General features: G+C 38.2%; 1 protein-coding gene across 1 annotated transcript in view; it reads right to left on the reverse strand.

The window, feature by feature from the left end:
- Positions 1 to 7483: 7483 nt before the first annotated feature.
- The window catches only part of mmadhcb (metabolism of cobalamin associated Db), a 16838-nt gene continuing 4116 nt past the window's right edge, over positions 7484 to 20205 (reverse strand). Inside the window, exons 3-8 of the mRNA XM_088415553.1 lie at positions 19027 to 19171; positions 18634 to 18842; positions 14307 to 14409; positions 13964 to 14094; positions 9841 to 9927; positions 7484 to 7833 (exon numbers count right to left, since the gene is read on the reverse strand). Coding sequence (XP_088271679.1) covers positions 7648 to 7833; positions 9841 to 9927; positions 13964 to 14094; positions 14307 to 14409; positions 18634 to 18842; positions 19027 to 19171 — 861 coding nt within the window. The 3' untranslated portion in view covers positions 7484 to 7647. The remainder of the gene's footprint in view (positions 7834 to 9840; positions 9928 to 13963; positions 14095 to 14306; positions 14410 to 18633; positions 18843 to 19026; positions 19172 to 20205) is intronic.

The raw sequence follows: 20205 nt of genomic DNA on the forward strand, positions 1-20205 counted from the left end.
GATCCCAGGATAAATCACTGACGATGCGTCACAGCGCATCCTTGAGGTGTTTCTTGCATGATAATAACTCCAATAAAAGTCAATTTCATTTTAATTTTTTTTTTTTTACTAAATATACATATTTTACAAATAAAATTCTCCATATTCTATTCTTTTTATGTCATATTGTATCCATTTGTTTTTGCTCCTTACAGTGCTGTAGTTTTACTTTGGAGTTTTTAGAATTCAGCTAACTTGTGTCACCAGGATTTGTGAAATCTGCCTACGCCCAAAGGCCAGGGCCTTTGCATTAACAACAAAAAAAAGTTCCTTAAACAAGCTGACTGGTTAATCTGCACTACATAATGTACAGCGAAGTCAGACTTGCGGAAGTTAAGCAGAAATTTCAAACCTACTCCCTTTTTTTTTTTTTTTAAACACACAATGGCTGAAGAAGATGAAAACGGAAATTGGACCGACACGACTTTGGGGGAAAATGTGCTCATGCTTGCGTGTGCCTGTTAAAAGACATACTGCAGGGTTCTGGACCATCTGCAGACGGGAGATGACCGAGGCACTGACCCCTACATAAAGGGCATTACAGTAGTCCAGCCGGGTAGTTATGAAGGCGTCGATAACTAACTCAAACTGCTGCCTTGAAAGAATTGGCTTAATTTTGGCCAGCTGCCTCAAATGGTAGAGGCTCGATTTGACAACCATCCTGATCTGGTTGTCAAATTTGAGCTCCACAACGATTTTTACTCCTAGGTTGGTGATGGTAGGTTTAACATGCTGGGCCAGGGAGCCCAAGTCTGGAAGGGGTGTTACAGTGGAGCGACCAAAAACCAACACCTCAGTTTTCTTTTCATTAAACCTTAGAAAATTTAATGACATCCAGGCATTTATGTAATCAAGACACTTAACTAATGTAGCGATGGAGTAAGTGTCCCTCTTTTCAAGAGGGGGACATAAATCTGGCTGTCATTGGCATAAAAGTGGAAGGAGATACCATGCTTCCTAAGCATAGAGCCAAGTACAGGGAGAACAAGAGAGGGCCAAGGACCAAGCCCTGGGGAACCACGCACGAGAGAGAAGCAGAGGAGGACACAGAGTCACCAAGGCTGATACAGAAAGTACGACCAGCCAAGTATGACCTGAACCACTCTTGCGCCACGCCCCTGATGCCCACCCACAGCTCCAAGCACGATAACAGGACTTTAAAGGAAGTTAAATCTAAAAGCACAAGAATAACACAGTCGCCGGAGTCTGTGGCTAAAAATACTGTATGTCGTTAAAAACACTTAAAAAGCTGATTGAGTGCTGTGCAGAGATTTAAAACCGGATTGGAAGACCTCAAGAATACTACGGTCTTTAAGAAATTCCATTAATTGACTGCAGACAGGGACAAGAATTTTTTAAATAAAAGGTAGCCTGGAAATTGGCCTGAAATTAGCAAGAACTGCAGGATCTAGCATAGGTTTTTTAATCAGGGGTCGAACAATTGCATGTTTAAAATCAACGGGGACCACACCTGAGGACAGACTGCTGTTAACAATAGAAAGAACAGCAGTTCCAACTGTGGGGAAAACATCTTTAAATGGGGGGCAAGCATCATTAGGCGAACCTGAAGGCTTCAACTGACTTAATAACCTCACACAAACAGGGCAGAGTCACAGGCTCAAACTGCTCAAAGACAGCAGAGCAGGTGACAGAGACAGCAGGGTCATAGACAGCAGGGGAGATGAGAGCCCGAGCAGAAGAGACCTTATCAATAAAGAATTTAAGAATTGATTCAAAAGCCACTGGAAAGGCTTCTACACTGGCAGTCTGCCAAGGATTAAGAGAAGAATCAATTGTTTTAAACAATTAATGACGTGACAGCGCTGAGTGGCAGCGGTAGATTTAACTGTACTACAGGCAAAAGCAACCTCAAATAATACAGGCAAATGGTCAGAAAATACCGCGGAGCAAATCTCCAGGTTAAGAACAGTCAGACCATATGATAAAATAAGATCAAGTGTATGTCCGCGCTCTTGTGTGGGTCCAGACACGGACTGCACAAAATTAAAAGAGTCAATGAGGTTTAAATAGTCCCTTGCCATTGGTTATCAGGACAACACACATGAATGTTAAAATCACCAACAATAAGGACATGGTCATATTTAGGCATGATTTCACCCAGGAAATCGGGAAAGTCATTGTTAGATAGATCAGTGATAAACTGGCTGTTGCACTGGTGCAGCGGCATTGTTTCATGTGCTCCAGCTGTTTCAGGAGCCGTGCCGACTCTCTTGTTGTTTTTGCATAGCCATGGGGATGTGTGATTTGTAAACAATGTTGAAAGGGGCGACCAGAACCTGCCATTTGCTCAACAGCCATTTGGTGCCACAGGTCAAAACATGAGACCCGCCACGACCCAGCAACAATTTTTCAATAAAAGGCTGCAGCCCGAGAGCTCGTGGAAAGAGACTTTGCAACGAGGCTGACACATGGTCACGCTCTCCTTCGAGCTCACCCCACTGCAGTGGTAAAACTAAATCTCTGACTCCTGTGTTATTATTTACACTCTCCTTGGGTCATTTGTGGGGTATCGAGCCCACTTCAAACCCAACAGTCATTTAAGAAGTCCTTATTGTATTTAGCAGGTTAATAAATAACAGCGCACAATACAGTGTGAGAGCGACCCAGCTCAAACACACACAATTCAAAGCTGCTGAAAGAGGATGACAGAGATAGGTGCTTGCATTTAAAGTGATTTTAAAAGATCGTGGCAATTCCTCCTCCTCGGCCAGATGTCGGTGGAGAGTTAAAATAGCAGCAATCGTCGGACAAAAGTTTGGTGAAAGCGCTGGACTCACCGACACCTAGCAACGTCTCAGTCACACAGACAAAGTCCAAGGCTCCGGATGTGAAGAAATCTTTCAAGATGAAAGTCTTGTTCGCTCGCGATCTAGCATTCACCAGGCTGATCCTGGAGGGGATCAGCGGGTCCGCGACGTCAGCTGTCAGGAGAGCGCCTCTAAGGCCGCAGGTTACGGTGATTCACTCCCCGCTAGCGGGGACGAGGAGAGCTGGGCCCGCGGGGCCGGATGACATAATCTGTGCGAATGACAAATGACAGCGAGGAAATGACAGGGTCCAGAGAGTTGCGAGAAACAGAGAGTCCTGGCATAGCTCGAAAGTCAATCCAGGAAGCCGAAGGAAAATCCGCCAGGCAAGCCTTCAGCCTCACTAGCCCACCGCTGCGTTTACTCTGACGGCGGAAGCGTCGGCGGGAGCGTTTACGGTGGACAGGTGGAGCTGGGGTGCGGCACAAGTAAGGGGGGGATCCCGGCCATGAGCGGGGGTACATATCCACGTCCACCACAATCCAATTTCCCAAGATCTTTGACATAAAATCGAAGATCCAGCAGTTTGGCGATTGTACACCAAAAGACAGTCAACATTTAAGGTGAAAAACGATAAAAACAGTAAAAACAGACACAGCACTGGCAGAGACAAACGGCAGGCCACACACACCGGCGCCATCTTGTCACGTTATGGTGAGTCAAGCATTCGATTTATTCATTTATTTTATTTTACAGTGGGCCCCCGTGTTAGATTAATCCAGTCCACGGTTGGGCTCGTAAGGCAAATTCACCGTATGGCGGAAATCCAAACCTATGTTGAATAGTTAAAGCATTTAGAACTCTCGATGTCCCGATATCACTTTTTTGCCTACCAAGTACGATTACGAGTACTGACATTTAAGTACTTGCCGATACCAAGTACTGATATGAGTACTTAATAATACCATAACAACGGCTTTAAAATTGCACTTTTTTTTAAAATTTTTATTTTCAAAAATCTTTCCAAAAGAAATATGGCACCGCTTCCACGATTTACTTTCACAACTTCAACATATTTCCAAATACAAATACTTTTACTTCTACTCCACAATCCCTGAGGCAAATATTGTACACATATAAAATAAACATACATCTCAAAAACTTAAACTTTTGTTGCGGAATGAATTACCACGGCTGCCTTAAGGTCACCCGAGCTATCCAACACAGCCAGCTGAGCTTTCAATACAAAAACGGAGCCAAGCAAGAGCACTCACCTGGCTTGTAAAAAGGTGGAAGCGAGAACTGGGGACGACTGGTATGTGCAGCGTTTGAGTCATTTTTTTTATCAGCTGTTGAACCATAGTTACTGTGCTAAGCTAACGATAGCGCAGCACTGACAGCAGTATTTAGCACGGTCTCGGCCACTTGATTGCGACATTGAAACTTTTATTTTTTATTTTTTGGCAGGCGAGTATTGCCGCAAAGCGAGGGACACACAGTGTAAAAAAAGAAGAATAAAGATGCTGTCGGAGAAAATATTGGCTCTGCCACATCCCGAAAGAGTGAATGTTCACAGCTATGCTCTCGTGTACGGATCCACTGTAAAGTGCACAGCAAGCTCACTCCCCTATGGCGTTATATTTGTGCCACAATTACGCACGCGCGGAAAAAAAAATGAGCGGAGAGAATCAAACTGAGCGAGCGAACAGATTTTGAGAGCAAGAAAAAAAACTATTGAGCGCGTAATGATAAGAGTTTGAGCGCGCGCCGATGGAGTTTGAACACAGAAAAAGAAATTGCTCGCTCAAAATTCCTTTTTGCTCGCTCGCAATAGCATTCTCGCGCTCAACATCTCGCTCTCGCTCGCGGTACTCCTCCCTCCCTCGCTCAACATCGTGTTTGCTCAACATCCTCGCACGATACTGTCGCGTGAAAAGTGAACACGGCAGTGTGTTGATGACGTAGTAGTATCGGGTGCAGTCGCGAGTACAAGTACGAGTACATAAAATACGTCAGTATCGGTATCGGGACAACCCTATTTAGAACCCCAGGTAAAACATCAAAATTGTACATACATATTAAAAATTGGTCCCAAAATAGTATAATAAGTGCTACGTATAAAGAATATACATGTATAAAATCAGAACACATCATAAATAAAAAATATAGAAAAGATTTATTTATCTTTGAGTGGCGCTTGATATGTTCCCAAGTAAAGGTAGCGTAGGCAAGGCTAGCTTCGTATTTCTTGATTATCTCGGTTTCTAGGTTATCCCATATTTGTTCTTGCAACATGTATATTAGAATTGGAGACATGGATATTTTCTGTTGGAACTGTTGGTGAAGCGCATGTGAGGAGACGACATGTCTCCAAGGGCAGAACAGCATGGACTCTCACTTGTAACCCCTGCAAAGCATGTGGGTTGGTCTTTGTGCTCCTGACAAAGAAGATCACAGCATGGAAGCGCACCTACACCCCACACTATCACATACTGTTTGTTTGCATTGTTGCCAAGTCCTCTCCCCCAAATCCTTGAGGTAGGGCAGCAATGGCTTTTGTATCTAGGACCATCCCAAATGAATAAATAGTGAGCAGAAAGGATCAGTAACCAGACCGGAAGGAGATCTAAGAAGATCAGGTTCCTGTCCGCTCTCCTTGCAAGAAACAAAACCTTGTTGTCCTCCTCCCGTTTATTTTTTCTTAAATGTTCTAGGTTGCTTGAACCTAACAATCTCTAGCTTCGTTTCCACAAGTATCATCTACTTACTTCTCTCTTTAACATCACTAGCAATCTTGGGACCCATGGCCAACCCATTCAAATTTGAATAAAGCAGTAAAACGCACTATAGATACGGTTATGTAACCACTCACGATAGAACAAAGCTTTACCATTCCGCCAGCATCTCCATGAGGAGACGCCGACCAATAGCAGACCAGCATTGTAGTGATGCATTGCATGGAGGCATTGACGGTAAAAGAATATAAGTGCAATTACCTAAAAACCTCTGCAGATGAAGACAACACAAACACAGCCAACCCCCCTAGAGTCATGACAGCTGTCAAAATACCTGAAAGGGGGTGACAAAAAATGTATTCCACATCGCAACATAAAATAAATGTAAGCCAGGGATGCTGTAATCTGGGTGTCTACTGTATTTTGTTCATATTCAATTAGTTGTAAAGAAATAAAATGCTGCTCTTATATTAAACTGCAATTTGCAATTTAGCGTACAATCCCGTTAAAGCTTGCCTGATCTTGGTGTCACGCTCTGTCTGTTTTTGCCTGTTGTGGGTTTATTTTGTGGAGTTTGAGTTATTTCATTTTTGGGCTCATGTTGTGTTTTTCCCTCGCGTCTGTCGTTAAGTTTAATTTGTGAGTTTGTTTTGTTTTTTATTTCTATTGTTATTTTGATCCGGCTGTGGCGAGGCGAAGGAACCCCACGTTGCTGTGCTAGTAGAGATCTTTACTCTTCGCATGCCATCACAAAACTGATACAACAAAGTCCAAAACAGCAAAGACAAAGCCAACAGGTTCAAAGCATCAAAGGATCATAACATCATGCCTACTGGGTGAGAGACATGGGCCTAGTGTCCGCCACACGGCGTTTTTTTTTTTTGTGTGTGTGTGTGTTTTGCCTTGCTTCTGCGAGTAATAAATCTTTTTGTTGAGCTCATCTCAATTACATTTTGGATCTACCTTCCCACACCCGTCACCCACATTGCACACCGACATGACCCTTGGTGGACTTCATAAAACTTTGTGGACAAATAATTTAAAATTATTAATTAGTCTAAGTTTTGACAGTATCACGTATAGTGATATGTTTTAATTGCTAATGCGGTTCATTGATGCTCTGGAAATTGCCTATGTAGCCCGGTAATGCGTACGTGTGCTTCTGAGGGATCGAATCACTGAAGGCCTAAGTGTGAAACGCACCGACCACCACTGATTATTTTGATGACTTAAAGTGTAACTCCGAGATGGATATCAGAAAGTTATTCGCCCTCAGCAGACAACATAAGTCTGCTTTATGATTTATGCTTTGTGATTAAAAGTAATGTTAATATTTTATGATTAATAGTGATGTTGTACTTGCTTTATTTTGGGTAATATTAAAAATGAGTAATATATTTGTAGTTTTTGTTTTGAAGTTATAGAAATGTACACTATGATTTTATCCCACTCACATGGGAATAGATTTTCCTTCATGCTGCCCGCAAGTTTAAACATGTTTGACACTCCTCCTCTGGATGGTGTACTGTAGTGGTTCGCAACAGGTCTACCATGAGAAGGAAAAAAAAAAATACCCTATCATCAAGTTGTGGGCCATAAACCTACTGTGTTTTCACTTTGGCATTTGTTAATATCTGTTGTTGGTTTTTGCTGTAAATGCAGTTTGAATCTATAGTTTGTTAGTCTACAGAGTCCCGGGGATCAAACAGTTTTCAGAGGTAAAATGAGTACTGTGGTTTAAAGCTTCACAAGGGTGACTTTTCATGTTACGCACCCTTTGAGTTCTACTTTTTGAGAATCAACATCACGTATGATTGAGTGGGTATTCATAGCAAGTGGAAAGAGTTTGGGTGCATACAGAAGAGAAAGGTTGGGAGCCACTGATACAGTACCAATGCTTAAAAACTGCAGTGACAAAAAAAGCGAAAAGACAGATTGTATAGTTTGAGTGTTTATTAAGATACAGTAATAATACAGATGTGTTGTATTTTTCATGCATGCATTGCATACAGTACACTAACTATGAGCTCAAGATGCTGACTGATGGTAGCTCTTTAGCTAAGAACATTTCATTACAAATGCAAACAGGCTTGTGTTTGATATCCTTACAAATTATCCATCATAAGGCTGCTGGGTGGTGCATTAGTAAATATTACTCCCACAAAGGCATGAGCCCCCCACAAAGGATGACGAAGAACTCTACAGCAACCCAGGTCTTCAATCTGAAAGCCCAGAAGATGGTACCTATCATCTGTCTCGAACAACGTGTTGTTTGTGTAAGGTCCAAAAAACTGGGGAGGAGAATAAAAAGTGAGTGAATCTAATGACATTTGAATATTGCATTTACTGTAAAAAAAAGGCTCATGTCAAGCTCGACATAGGCTATACGACATATACAGTATTGATTATTCATAATATTAAAAGTATTATTAAAGTGGTATGCCATCCAGCAAAAATGTCAAACCACTTCTACAAAACACATACAAATCTGTAACACAATAACATATATGCACCACTTCACCCCCCACCCCACCCCCCCCTCCCCCCAATTCCAAAAACACTGTGGTAGGTTGATTGAAGACTTTAATATCGTCTCTTTAATATTGTCTTTAGGGTTAGGGTTATGGTTAGGTGTCTGTCAGCCTGCCCAACACCATAGAACAAGACACGATGCAGCCCCCTTTTGACCTGTGTACTTTCCTATCAACATCCTCAAAGCAAATATTGCATCTGTAGTGCTCATTTTTAGCATGAAACCATACTGCTGCACACAAATGCTCACTTCTGCTCTTAGGCTCGGTCAGGATCGTGAGCTTCTTCCATTATGACGCCAGTAAAATTGATAGTGATATGAGTTCAAGCATCTGCTTCAGTAGTAATGTTTAAAACCCGACATAAGGCTTACTTTTATACTCATGCACTTAGATAAACTGTCTGTCAGCAGATTCCTTTCTTTGTTTTCGTCATCCATTCCGTACAGCTCTTGCTATTATGCCCAATAAGCAGATCATAGTTTCTCATACCTACTCTTGTTGACTATAGTTTTTTGTTTTAATAGTATAATTTTATCAAGTGACTTCTAACATTTCAATAAAAAAAAAAAGACATTTCTGCTAATATATCTGATTCATATTGGTATTGGACAGTAGGCAGCAATACTGGTATTCTACCAGAGGTGAAAAACATGTATACTGTAGAGACACAACATTTTAATTCATACATCATAGATCTCGGTCCTACAATTTCAAGTGTTTACTTCCTAGATCCGAGGAAGTAAACACTTACGTGCATGAATAAACCTCAAATTTTATAAGAGTAAAAATACCTTGTCATAAATACGCTTTTTCAAGCATGACTTGCGCTATTACAGCCAAGGATGAGCACGATTATGTGATCAGCAATCGGGACAGATCTATGCGGTATTTCGCTGATGGTGACAAAAGATAAATTTTCATTATATGCTAAAAAGAAGTGACCAAACAATCCAAAGCCATAAAAAATTCAAATAATTTAATATAGTGTTAGACTACATTATGTTTTGTTTTTTAGGGTAACATACGAGTGACCAAAAAAACAAACAAAAAACAATCGCTCGCCAGCTCATCTCTTATTGGAAATACTTTAGGCGTCATGACTATGCCACCCTAATAAAATGTTTTAATCCAAGGTGATCATGGCACTTGATGTGGCAGCAGGCATACGAGCAGCACTATGCCACTAAGAAACACTCCACACCAAGTATACAATTAATGGGGTTGACAACAGCACGCTGCAAGTTCAATCTATCTTGTATGTAAAGACAATAGTACAACAGTGACAATTGCATTCATCATAATAGGAGACATTGTACTGTAAGTTTAAGGTTTTAAACATCAAGATGCCTTACACATTGGCAGCACTCAATCATTGATATTCTTCTGATACAATAGGTGGCAAAGTTACAGATAAAATTCAAGCCCCTATCCCACATGATTAACTTAACCACATCTGTAAAAAGGCAGAACCAGAGTGGCAGTGTCACCTCCTTACCCCCTTCTTGAAGAATATGAAACTTGATATAGTTAGGAATGCTGTCTACATTATGGCAATATCTGACGTCCATATAAAAAAACGGGTAAAAAACGGTCAATGGCGAGCTACAGCACCTACTGCGTCACAGTGATTACATGAGTTACATTCATTATACTTATTAATTAGCTTCAACTTTTCAGGAGGTGCCATTGATACTGGCACTGTTATTTATACACACTGCCAAGGAATTTTCTGTGGCGTCGCTTTATGTTTATGCAGGATCTTACCGCCAGGCCTGAAGAAGGATCAATGAAGTCTGCCCAGAATCCTTCTTTTTGCAGAATCAAGCAGATCTCCTTCGCTCCTTCGACAAACTACAAAAGGTCAAAGTTTAGTTAAGTGTATTTTTCCAATGTACCTGCGGTTCATATGAATATTTTTTTTCTCACAGTTGAATTATCCAGTGTAAGTCAATTGTGTGAGTGTGCGTGCACACTTCGACCTCTGGAGCAAGGGTGGGGCATTACACATTACAACAAAATGCATCTTTATTTGTGCTTTCTCAACAGCTCCAGCTGTAACAAGGTGTAACCCTGGTAAAGATATACCTCACAAAATAAAAGCCGACTCACAAAAAAGTTAAGAAAATATATTTATTGTAAATACAAAACTGAACAATATGACTCAAAGTCAAAAGATTTAAACCATTCAAATTCATTTTGCCATTATTATTTTTTTATTTGTATTCATTTAAAAATGATTAAAGCCAACCATCTGAACTTTTATTTTGAAAGGCACGTAATGATGTAACGCCATAACGCTTGTGACCACAAATGTGCACTTTATTCCAGTTAAGTGATGCTCTGATCAGAGTTTTTCAGGGATCACAATAAAGCGCAACAGAAAATATCTTGGTGTCATAATTGAAAAAGACCAAAAAGAAAGAAGAACTGATCATTTCAGTCCCATTATAAGTTAAGTCCACAAAGATTAAATTTTTCAAAGATTCAAGATTCAAAGCTTCAAAGAGATTTATCCACAAATGGTAGGATTTTGGTTGCAAAGGCTGGAGATATACAGCTAAGGCTCTTAATGTACGAAATGACTTGTGTGTCAAGATAGACAAAATTTTGTTTAATTTTATCTGGAAGAACAAGGTGCATTATATAAAGAAGAATGTCATGATAAATACCTTATCTTCCGGTGGCCTAAATGCTCTAGACTTTTCTTCTCTAAATGCAACTTTTGAAATCAAATGGGTCAAGCTGTTTTTTAAGAACCCCAACTCAATATGGAGGAACTTCATCACCACATATATTTTCAAGCCAGTATGAGGCTTAGCATTTTTGTTGAGATGTAACTATAATATTTCAAAATTACCAATCAATTGAGCAAATTTTCAGTCAACTTCTTTTGTATTGGTCAATGATATAGAAACACAACTTTTCCCCACATAAATATTATATGTGGAATAATCAAGATATTCAATACAAATCTAAAACTCTTTATGTTGAGAGATGGGTTGATAACAATATATTGTTAGTCAGTTATTGAATGGTCAATTGTTTACTTATGAAGAATTTTGTTCAACATATGGAATTCCAGTTACACCTTGTGAATATTCTATTGTATATGATGCAATACCAGAAGGTTCTAAAAGGTTACTCATTTCTGCTTCGAAGAGGCGAAATTGTAACATTCCACACTTTGATCCAAATCACTTGTTTATTAGTAATACATGTTCACTTCTAAGTGATAAAGCAACAAATTGTTGTATAAGGGAAATTGTTCAAACTGGAATTATTTATATGAAGACATAGATTGGAAGGAAGTTAGGCTTAGCCTAGGAAATATCTAATTAGAAACAAAGTGAGAGAAGTTTCTTCCAAAATACTTCACAGATGTTATCCTGTGAAAATTAAGATGCAGAAATATAATAATAAAATTGACATATTGTGTTAATTTTGTTCTGCTGAAGATGAAACATTATCCTATTTGTTCTGGAATTGTACTTACACTCATACTTTCTGGATTGATCAAAATAATGTTATCATTTCTAAAATTGAACCCTCAATAAAGATCCAATTTAGATATGTTCTTTTTGGACTATCGAATTCTGATAAACTGGTCTTAGATAAAGTATATGTTATCAACCTTCTCTTAATCTTGGCAAAATTTTATGTTCACTGTGTAAAGGTTGCTAAGCAAAGACCAAATTTTGATGTATTTAAAGTATTACTGTTGATGTACCAGAATAATATACATTTTTCTTTGAACCCCAAAGCTATTCAGACTAGAGGATTGTGCAGAGACTGTGGCCTGCTCTAAAGAGGTGACCTTGAGCTTTTTTCCTTTATGCAATTTTATGTTTTTTTTTTTTCCTTTATTGTATTTATTTTTATGGCTTGGTTGTTTGACTACCCTTCATTACTTTTTTGTTACCTCATGTTCGTGTATACTCTAGTGTTGTATTGCTGGTAGACTTTACATCCATGTTTTGTAACGTTTATGTATATTGTTGCTGTGAAATAAAGTTAATTAAAAAAATGCACACTTTACTTCTTTTATTAGTTCTCGTTAATGAAACACGAAGGTGTGCAGTTAGCTTCTGTTAATCAAAGAAGAGTACACTTGGAGGAAATTATTCGTAGAAGTTTGTGTGCCACTAAGAAAAAAATGGTGTGTGTTACAATCTGTCTTCACCATGTTATTAAGTTTGGTTCAAAAACCTCTGAACTATTTTCGGAGTTGGACTTTTTGAGTGACATTTAATATCACGAGCTACAATGAGCTCCGTGAACTGTGCTTCGCGCAAGACCAAAGAACACTTGGACGATATATTTTTCTTTGAATCTTGGTAGGATCTATCCGTTTTTTCTTCTGCATCGCAGTGGATTTTTTTAATTCAATGATTGACTATTCAGGACTGGAATGAGAGACATTGAATGTTCTAAGATAAACAGTTTTGTTGAATTGTTGAGACTTGTATATTGTGTCACTTTTATTCTCCCATCTGTAGGCAATATTGCTGTAAAGTAATATTGATTTGTTTCCATTACAAAAAACGGGACTGGTTGTAATTTAAAGGTGTACTCAACTGAACTGACAATTTATTCAAAACCAAAGTGGAGTATTTAAATAGATTATAAGGCATAAAATCAACATTTAATAAAATAACACGGGTTGAGAAAAAAATCAATTTAAAGTAAATAATAGATGTTTAAAAGAAAACAAGATACATAACCAAACTTAATGAAAGAGGAAGATATTTTTTCATAACCTTATGTTGAACTCTATTTTAAGTGTGTTACCGTATGAAATTTCTGTGTCCATTTTGTTCATTTTGGCAATTCCAACTAGTTGATATTTTCATTACTTCTGACAGTCGAACATAGCACTAGTCATAATATCTTATTTGCAGTAATAACTCCAGAAGCGTTCCAGAAACGCTTTACAGAACACTTTAAAAAGAACAATAATACAAAAGAACACTCAACATAAAACATTGAGAGCCCAATTATAAATCTCAACTCAACTTGATATATGGAGTACAGTAATCCCTCGTTTATTGCAGGGGTTACGTTAAAAAAAACATGCACAAAGTGAAATCAGTGAAGTAGCCAACTTTATTTTATTTTTTTATTATTTTACAATGCAATACTAAACTACAGAATAAAACCAAAAATCAAAATTGTTTTAAAGCCCTAAATTTGTTTAAGATAATCATTTTAATGTAGTAGTACAAAGTTGGAAACATTGTCACTCGCGTATTTCACAGTCCCAGCTATGCGTCCACGTCCTAAACCCACACGTTGTTATGAGAATAAATAGAATCAAAATAATAATAAAACAAAAAAGTCTTCCGTGCTGTCAAAAAACTTACCGGTTAGACAGTTGATCGGATTAGAGCACGCCCACTTGATAATCCAGTCACATAAAATAGGTGTCTGACATATGCGGGTAAATCAGCCTTTAAAGTGAAGCATTTTAGTCCATTTACCAAGCATTTGTATGACAAACTGATTTTTATAATGAAAACGGTCCACGGACTCATCATTTTCCCCATAGTTGTTAAAAGACCATTTCTTTTTGACAGGAGGAGGGTTTGTGTGTAAAATCATAATTTTATTTTCAAAATGCAAACAATATGAGACACATTAATGACCTAAAATTTCTAAAATTGATAGATTCATTACCAAATTGAATTGTGGTTGCAAGGGGTGCCAGCCCTTGCCACCCTGTAAACCTACCATATGTATGATTATTTTCTGTTGGGTCATTAAAGGTGCAATAATTAAGAATTGAATGTTTTCGTCCCTTTCTGTAAATTCAGGGACCATTGTGTGTGTTTATTCATCTTTCGAAAGGATACCAACAACTTTGAGAGTGTATGTTTAAGGTATAGCTTACCTTGTCAAGCATGTGATCTCGCTCTTCTTCCACAGCAGATGACCATGCTGTCATATCAGCCTTTGTCTTTTGGGTCACTGTGACTACTGTCACATGAGAGCATGGAGCTTCAGGAAACAGGTATTGAAGATCTGGCGATCGCGAAAATTTCAAAGAACTCACCAACAAAGAATCATTTGAGGGGGCTCATAAAAGAAATTATGATCTTTATATGTAGGGCTCTGGGACAAGAAGTCAAGAGATTGTTTCTTTTAAATTTCCCTCACATCGAAGAAACATAAAAAAATTGAGTATAACTTACTGAAAAGTAATTTATGTTTATAATGTTGTGTCTGTAAATTACCTGGTTTTAGCTTTTCAGGGCATGACTGTATGACACACTCCACGGATGAGTTGTCAAAATCCAGGTCTGTTTTCTGGCTATTATGATTGGTGGATGGTTCATCCTGCATATACATTAACACAGGCACACACATAAGCACTAATGTTTAGTGTTTGTTTCAGTGCAGTTTTGCTATGATTCACATGGATTCGGTGACACATTTTCCAGTATTACAACAATACAATTTTCTTAAATATTCAACCTGTTCATTTAGTTTTGAATAAACCAATGAATATTGTCACAAAACAATATTGTAACATTAAAATTATAGTAGGACACAACCAGATGGCACACTGGCACATTGAAAATGTATATTCTTGAAAAAAACAAACAAAAGAAAACTCTATATTGTGGATTTTTTTTTCACAAACGTCAGTGTTCATAGATCCATTAGTTTTCATACGTTTACACTCTCACCTGTGGTTTCAAAGTTTCTTCTTTTTGTATTTTTTTCTTGCGCAATGTGGGGTTTGAATAACAGGATGCTGCTGATTATTGCACACTGGAGGCTTGTGGCACCCTTCAAAAATCTCTTACCACATTTTCCAACATGTTAGCTGCTTTTATTTAATAAAAAAAAAAAAAAAAAAGATCTACCTACTTTATTCATGTATTCAAATTACACTTCAAAGTTAATATATTGTATTATAGAATCTCTAAACTGAGAATCAAGTGGTCTCCAAGTATTTCTATTCAAGAGTTTATATATACAATGGACCCCCGGTTTACAGCATCCCTGCCTTATGTTTTTTTTTTTAACCTTGCGATGTGGACCGCAATGTTTTTTTTTGTCTCCTCTTTACGCCATTTTTTTCACCTTACGACATAAAAAAAAGCTTCTCTTCTCAAACATGTCGGTCAGTCTACGTGCGTGCCTACACTACACGTGTCACTGCTTATGATGATTAGTATGGAAATTAAGGTGGAGATAATCAAGAAATACGGAGAAGGCTAAGCTAGCCAAGGCTACCCTCACTAGGGAATATGGCCATAACAAGCTGTCTTGTCACTATGAAGGTAAATCATTTCCTTTCCTGTATATATTTTTTTATTTATTATGGTATTTACTTTTATACATGTATATTATATATAACTAGCACTTACCGAGCTACACCATGTTGGTTGGCCCATCTGCATTAGGTGTAGCGTACAGCAAAGCGAGACCCAAGGACGTTTAGCAGAAAAATCAAATGTACTTGCTTAATTTTGATACAAATTTTTAATACGTATATACAATTTCAATGTTTTTACCTGGGGTTTTACACGCATTGGCTAATTAACATAGACTTGGATTGCGGAACGTCACTACAGTGCTGGTCTGCTATTGGTCGGTGTCACGATCAAAATGGCTGCATGCCAAAGACTGGATCTCGTCTGAGTGCTTAAAATAATGTATTTGTTGTTTTAGCATTTTACTGCTTAATTCAAACTTGAATGGGTTAACCATGGGTCCCAAGAGTGCTAGTGATGTTAAAGAGAGAAGTAATAAGATGATATATATGAAAACGAATCTAGAGATAATCAAGACATATAAAGAAGGCTAAGCTAGCCTAAGCTATCCTAGCCTAGCCTAGCCTAGGCTACCCTCGCCATAAGTCGCTCAAATGGTAAATAAATCCTTTATATATTTTTTATTCATGATGTTATTTAATTGTATGCATGTATTTTGTATAAACGTAGCACCAACTATACTATTTTGATACCACTTTTTAATATGTACAGTATATACAATTTGGATGTTTTTACCTGGGGTTTTAAGTGCATTAGCTCTTTGACATTGGTTTGGATTGCCCACCATACGATGAATTCGCCTTACGAGCCCAACCGCGGAACGGATTAATCTCGTAAACCAGGGGCCCACGATATTTATTTTTAAGCAATTTTTATTTTTAATCAATTAATTGTCAAAATGTCATTTTCGGTAATTTCAAAACGAATTCATTCCAATTTTCGGATTTTCCAATTTTCAAATCGGATTTTTCAAAATGGGTCTCAATTGACAGCTAGCACCGTATATATTAAGAATCAGGCGATAAACTCAAAGCCATTTCACACTGGTAAATAATATATTAGGGTGAGAAAATAGGTTTTTGTCATTGCCCTCTCAATCAATCAATCAATCAAATTTTATTTATATAGCCCTAAATCACCGAAGTCTCAAAGGGCTTCACAGAATGAAAAGAGGTCATACAGAGACATCTTTTCAATGTAAGGTACACAACAGCATCCCCTGTCAAAGCTCCCAGAAGGGGAAGGAAAAACTCAAAAACCCCAATTTGGGGAAAATCAGAAACCTCCAGAAGGGACCACAGGTGGGAGGAGCCCCCTTCCAGGCCCACAGGTTGAAGTGGATGCTGCATGTACCGAACACAGAAACAATACTACCCTCTGGTGGTAGTACATAATTTGACTTGCAATCAAAAAAAGTGCTTGACTTTTTAAATATTAATATCGCCGTGGATCAGCTTAGTTAATCATGGCAGCCAATATCGTGATTGCGATTAATACTCGATTGATTGTGCAGCTCTAAAATATATATATATATATATATATATATATATATATATATATATATATATATATATATATATATATATATATACTCTTCTTCAGCCATTGTGGGTTCAAAAAAGAAGCAAGTACATTTTTCTGCTAAATGTCCGTGGGTCAAGCTTTACTGTACGCTACGCCTTTAATACAGATGGGCCAAGCAACATGGTGTAGCTCGGTCGAGCAATATGTTTTTTTTAAATAACTTTATTTAACAACTTAAATTTTCCAACATTAAACATGGTTGATCAACATAGCACCGCCTCTGCAGTGAGTATCAAGTCACATTCAATGTGAGGCTTCTAGATGTCGCCTTATGACTCGATTGGCTATCGCAGCTATCTATTAACTATATGGACCTGTTCACATATGCCTTTGCACACTGCACAGAAGCCCGCAACTGTCAATTGCAAATGCCTTCAAATAGGTCGGATTGCAACCAGATTCCATAGAGCCTGGTGACACAAAACAGCTGAATTCTAATTGGCTATACAGTGGGCCCCCGGTTTACGAACCCCCTGTCTTACGTATATTTTATCTTATGAGGTGGACCGCGACATTTTTTTTGTCCCCCTTTTATGCAAAAACCTTTGGTCTTACGAACCATCCAACATGCCGGTCAGTGTGTCCGCACAATTTTTTTGCTTTGCTGCATCAACAAAAACAGCTTTTCTTGCATGTCACGGAAATGCAGATATGCTATTGGTCAATTCAAGCAATCACGGAGATGGCGATATGCTATTGGCCGGCGTCACATCGATCACAGAAATGCCGATATGCTATTGGCCGAACTCCCTCATCTTGCTTGATGGCACGAGCTGGTCCGTGTGTTATGAAGACTTTGCAAACTTTTATCTGTTAGACATGGCTTCTAAAATTGCAAGTGGTGGTAAAGGAAGAAGAGGATGATGACAATAGAAACGAAGTGAGATAATAAAAAAATACAAAGGAGGCGCATGCATAGTGCATAGTGCAACATGTTCTAGTTTAAAAAAAGTTCTCGTTTAAAAAAGTTTTCGTTTAAACAAAAAGTCATTGTTTAAAAAAAGTTCTCGTTTGAAAAAAGTTCTCTTTTAAGAAAAAAAAAAAATTCTGCGGGTTGGTCTCTGCTCCCCTCCGCCTCCACCAGCTCAAGTCACGTTGCCCCAAAGGTAAATGTCATTTTTCCTTTGTATATTTATGTTCTTTAATTTAACTGTACAGTAGATTATGTTACTAATTTTTAATATGTGTATAAAGTTGTGATGTTTTTACCTAAGGTTTTTGCACGTGTTGCACGCATTAACTAATTAACATAGGTTTGGATTGCCCGTCATACGGTGAATTCGAATTACGAGCCAAGCCGCTGAACGGATTAAGGTCGTAACACGGGGGCCCACTGTAAAATGACACGAAAAGAACAGAATATGGACAAAAATTTTATATACATACTTATATATATACTTCTGAGCGGGAGTGGGGTATAACATCTGCCCTCATTGGTCAATTGTCGTGTTAGGAGCCAATCACGTGTTGTAGGAATGCCCACATCTTTTAGGATATTTTAATACTTTTTGTTAGATGTGTGTAAATCAGTGGCCCAAATCGGGTAGAAACTGATACCCAGGGACGGATGGACACACGCGTGTGTGTGTGTGCGTGCATGCGCACACACACACACACACACACACACACACACACACACACACACACACACACACACACACATACACAATATACTGTACTGTACTATACTTACAAAAAGTTCTTTCATAAGCAGTCCAGGCTTATATATCTCAGTGCTCAAGAGGGTATAACGTGGGTCAGGGACCATCTTTTTTGTCAGTCTCATCTTTTTTTCTGATCCCAGTAAATGACATTCCAACCGTGGATTACCAGGCATAAAGGACATCTGGTCTTTGACATCAAAAGGTCCCATGGTCTCATCATGCCGCAATGTAAGTGGTTCTGAAAGAGAAAGCAACACAACTACTAAAGAAAACACGGTCCCCTCCAAACCACAGTTCTTAATTATCTTGTCTTGACATTTGGGATGTTTGGATACTTGTCAATAAAGCAGCTACAGTAGCATTTTGAATATGCCACAATTTAAAATGTGAAAAGGAGAAAGATAAAAAAAAACTTGTCATACCATTTATGGAAGAGGCTACAGTTTTATGGTGATTACCAGAGCCACAGGACCCAGTAGTCGAAAAGCCCATGGTGCAGGCAATATGCTGGACCAGAGCATTGAGCCCAGGGAGATAAACTGCCAGCCTGGATCTACTGCACAATATCTGAATAATAACAGATACTTTGTTATTTGCATACGAACCTAATGAAAACACAAAGCCCTAATTAAGAAAATTGATCATAACAGATATGTCAGATCCACAGGTTGAGCATAAGGTTCCATGTAAATAAAGATTAAATAAATTGGGCAGCTATTTAACTACAACAATGGAGTCGAAATTTTACGATCAAGATGTAAGGTTCAGACTTATAGTTTTCACTGAAATAGGTTTCATTTGGCAAGTTACAAGTTGAAAATAATACCATACATCTCTAAAATGATCTTGTTACTTCTGGCTAATCTTAACCTAAGAAAAATCATGAACAAAATCAAAATCAATACTTTAATAGCATCTTTTTTTGTCTCCCTTTGTTTGATAGTTTATTTTAGTGAACATAAGACATTCTACATAGTTCATAAACAATCATAAATACATAAATAAAATCACATATACTGTGTACTGTATATAAAATTGACACCACAAATTTACCCAAAATTTTATACATTCTCTTATTAAATTTAGACACATGTATATTTTTAATAATGTATTATTTTAACTCTTTTTGAAGACAGCCATTGATTCACATCTTTTCAGTTATATTTGATAGTTGTTCTAAATTTGATGCCTCCAACAGATACACACATTTGCTTGCTGGTGGCTAGCAAAAAAAAAATGATGGAGTGGATTCTGAGGTTGAGTATATGCAACAGAAGCGTGCGTGTTCGAAAGTCACCACCGGCTCCAACATATATAGGGCATACGCCGAATTTTAAAAGATTCTACGTCACTTGAACAAGTATATAATGGTGAATTCACTGAACCCAAGTCGGATACGTCAGAATACTCTATCTCGATATGAATCCACTGTACCAGCAGAGATTCATCCAAAGAATCTTCTATAAAACCGTAGAGGGAAGCGCTAACGTCTCGCGAAGTGCTTCTGTATATAGAAACACAAAGACAAACGTATTTCTCTCAAGCGCATACGCGATGCAGGCAAAAAGCTGGGTATGCAAATTTCACAATGTACACTTGCA

The sequence above is a fragment of the Hippichthys cyanospilos genome, chromosome 5, assembly GCF_059441005.1.
Source record: "Hippichthys cyanospilos isolate Australia breed blue-spotted pipefish chromosome 5, RoL_Hcya_1.0, whole genome shotgun sequence".
Taxonomy (NCBI): domain Eukaryota; kingdom Metazoa; phylum Chordata; class Actinopteri; order Syngnathiformes; family Syngnathidae; genus Hippichthys; species Hippichthys cyanospilos.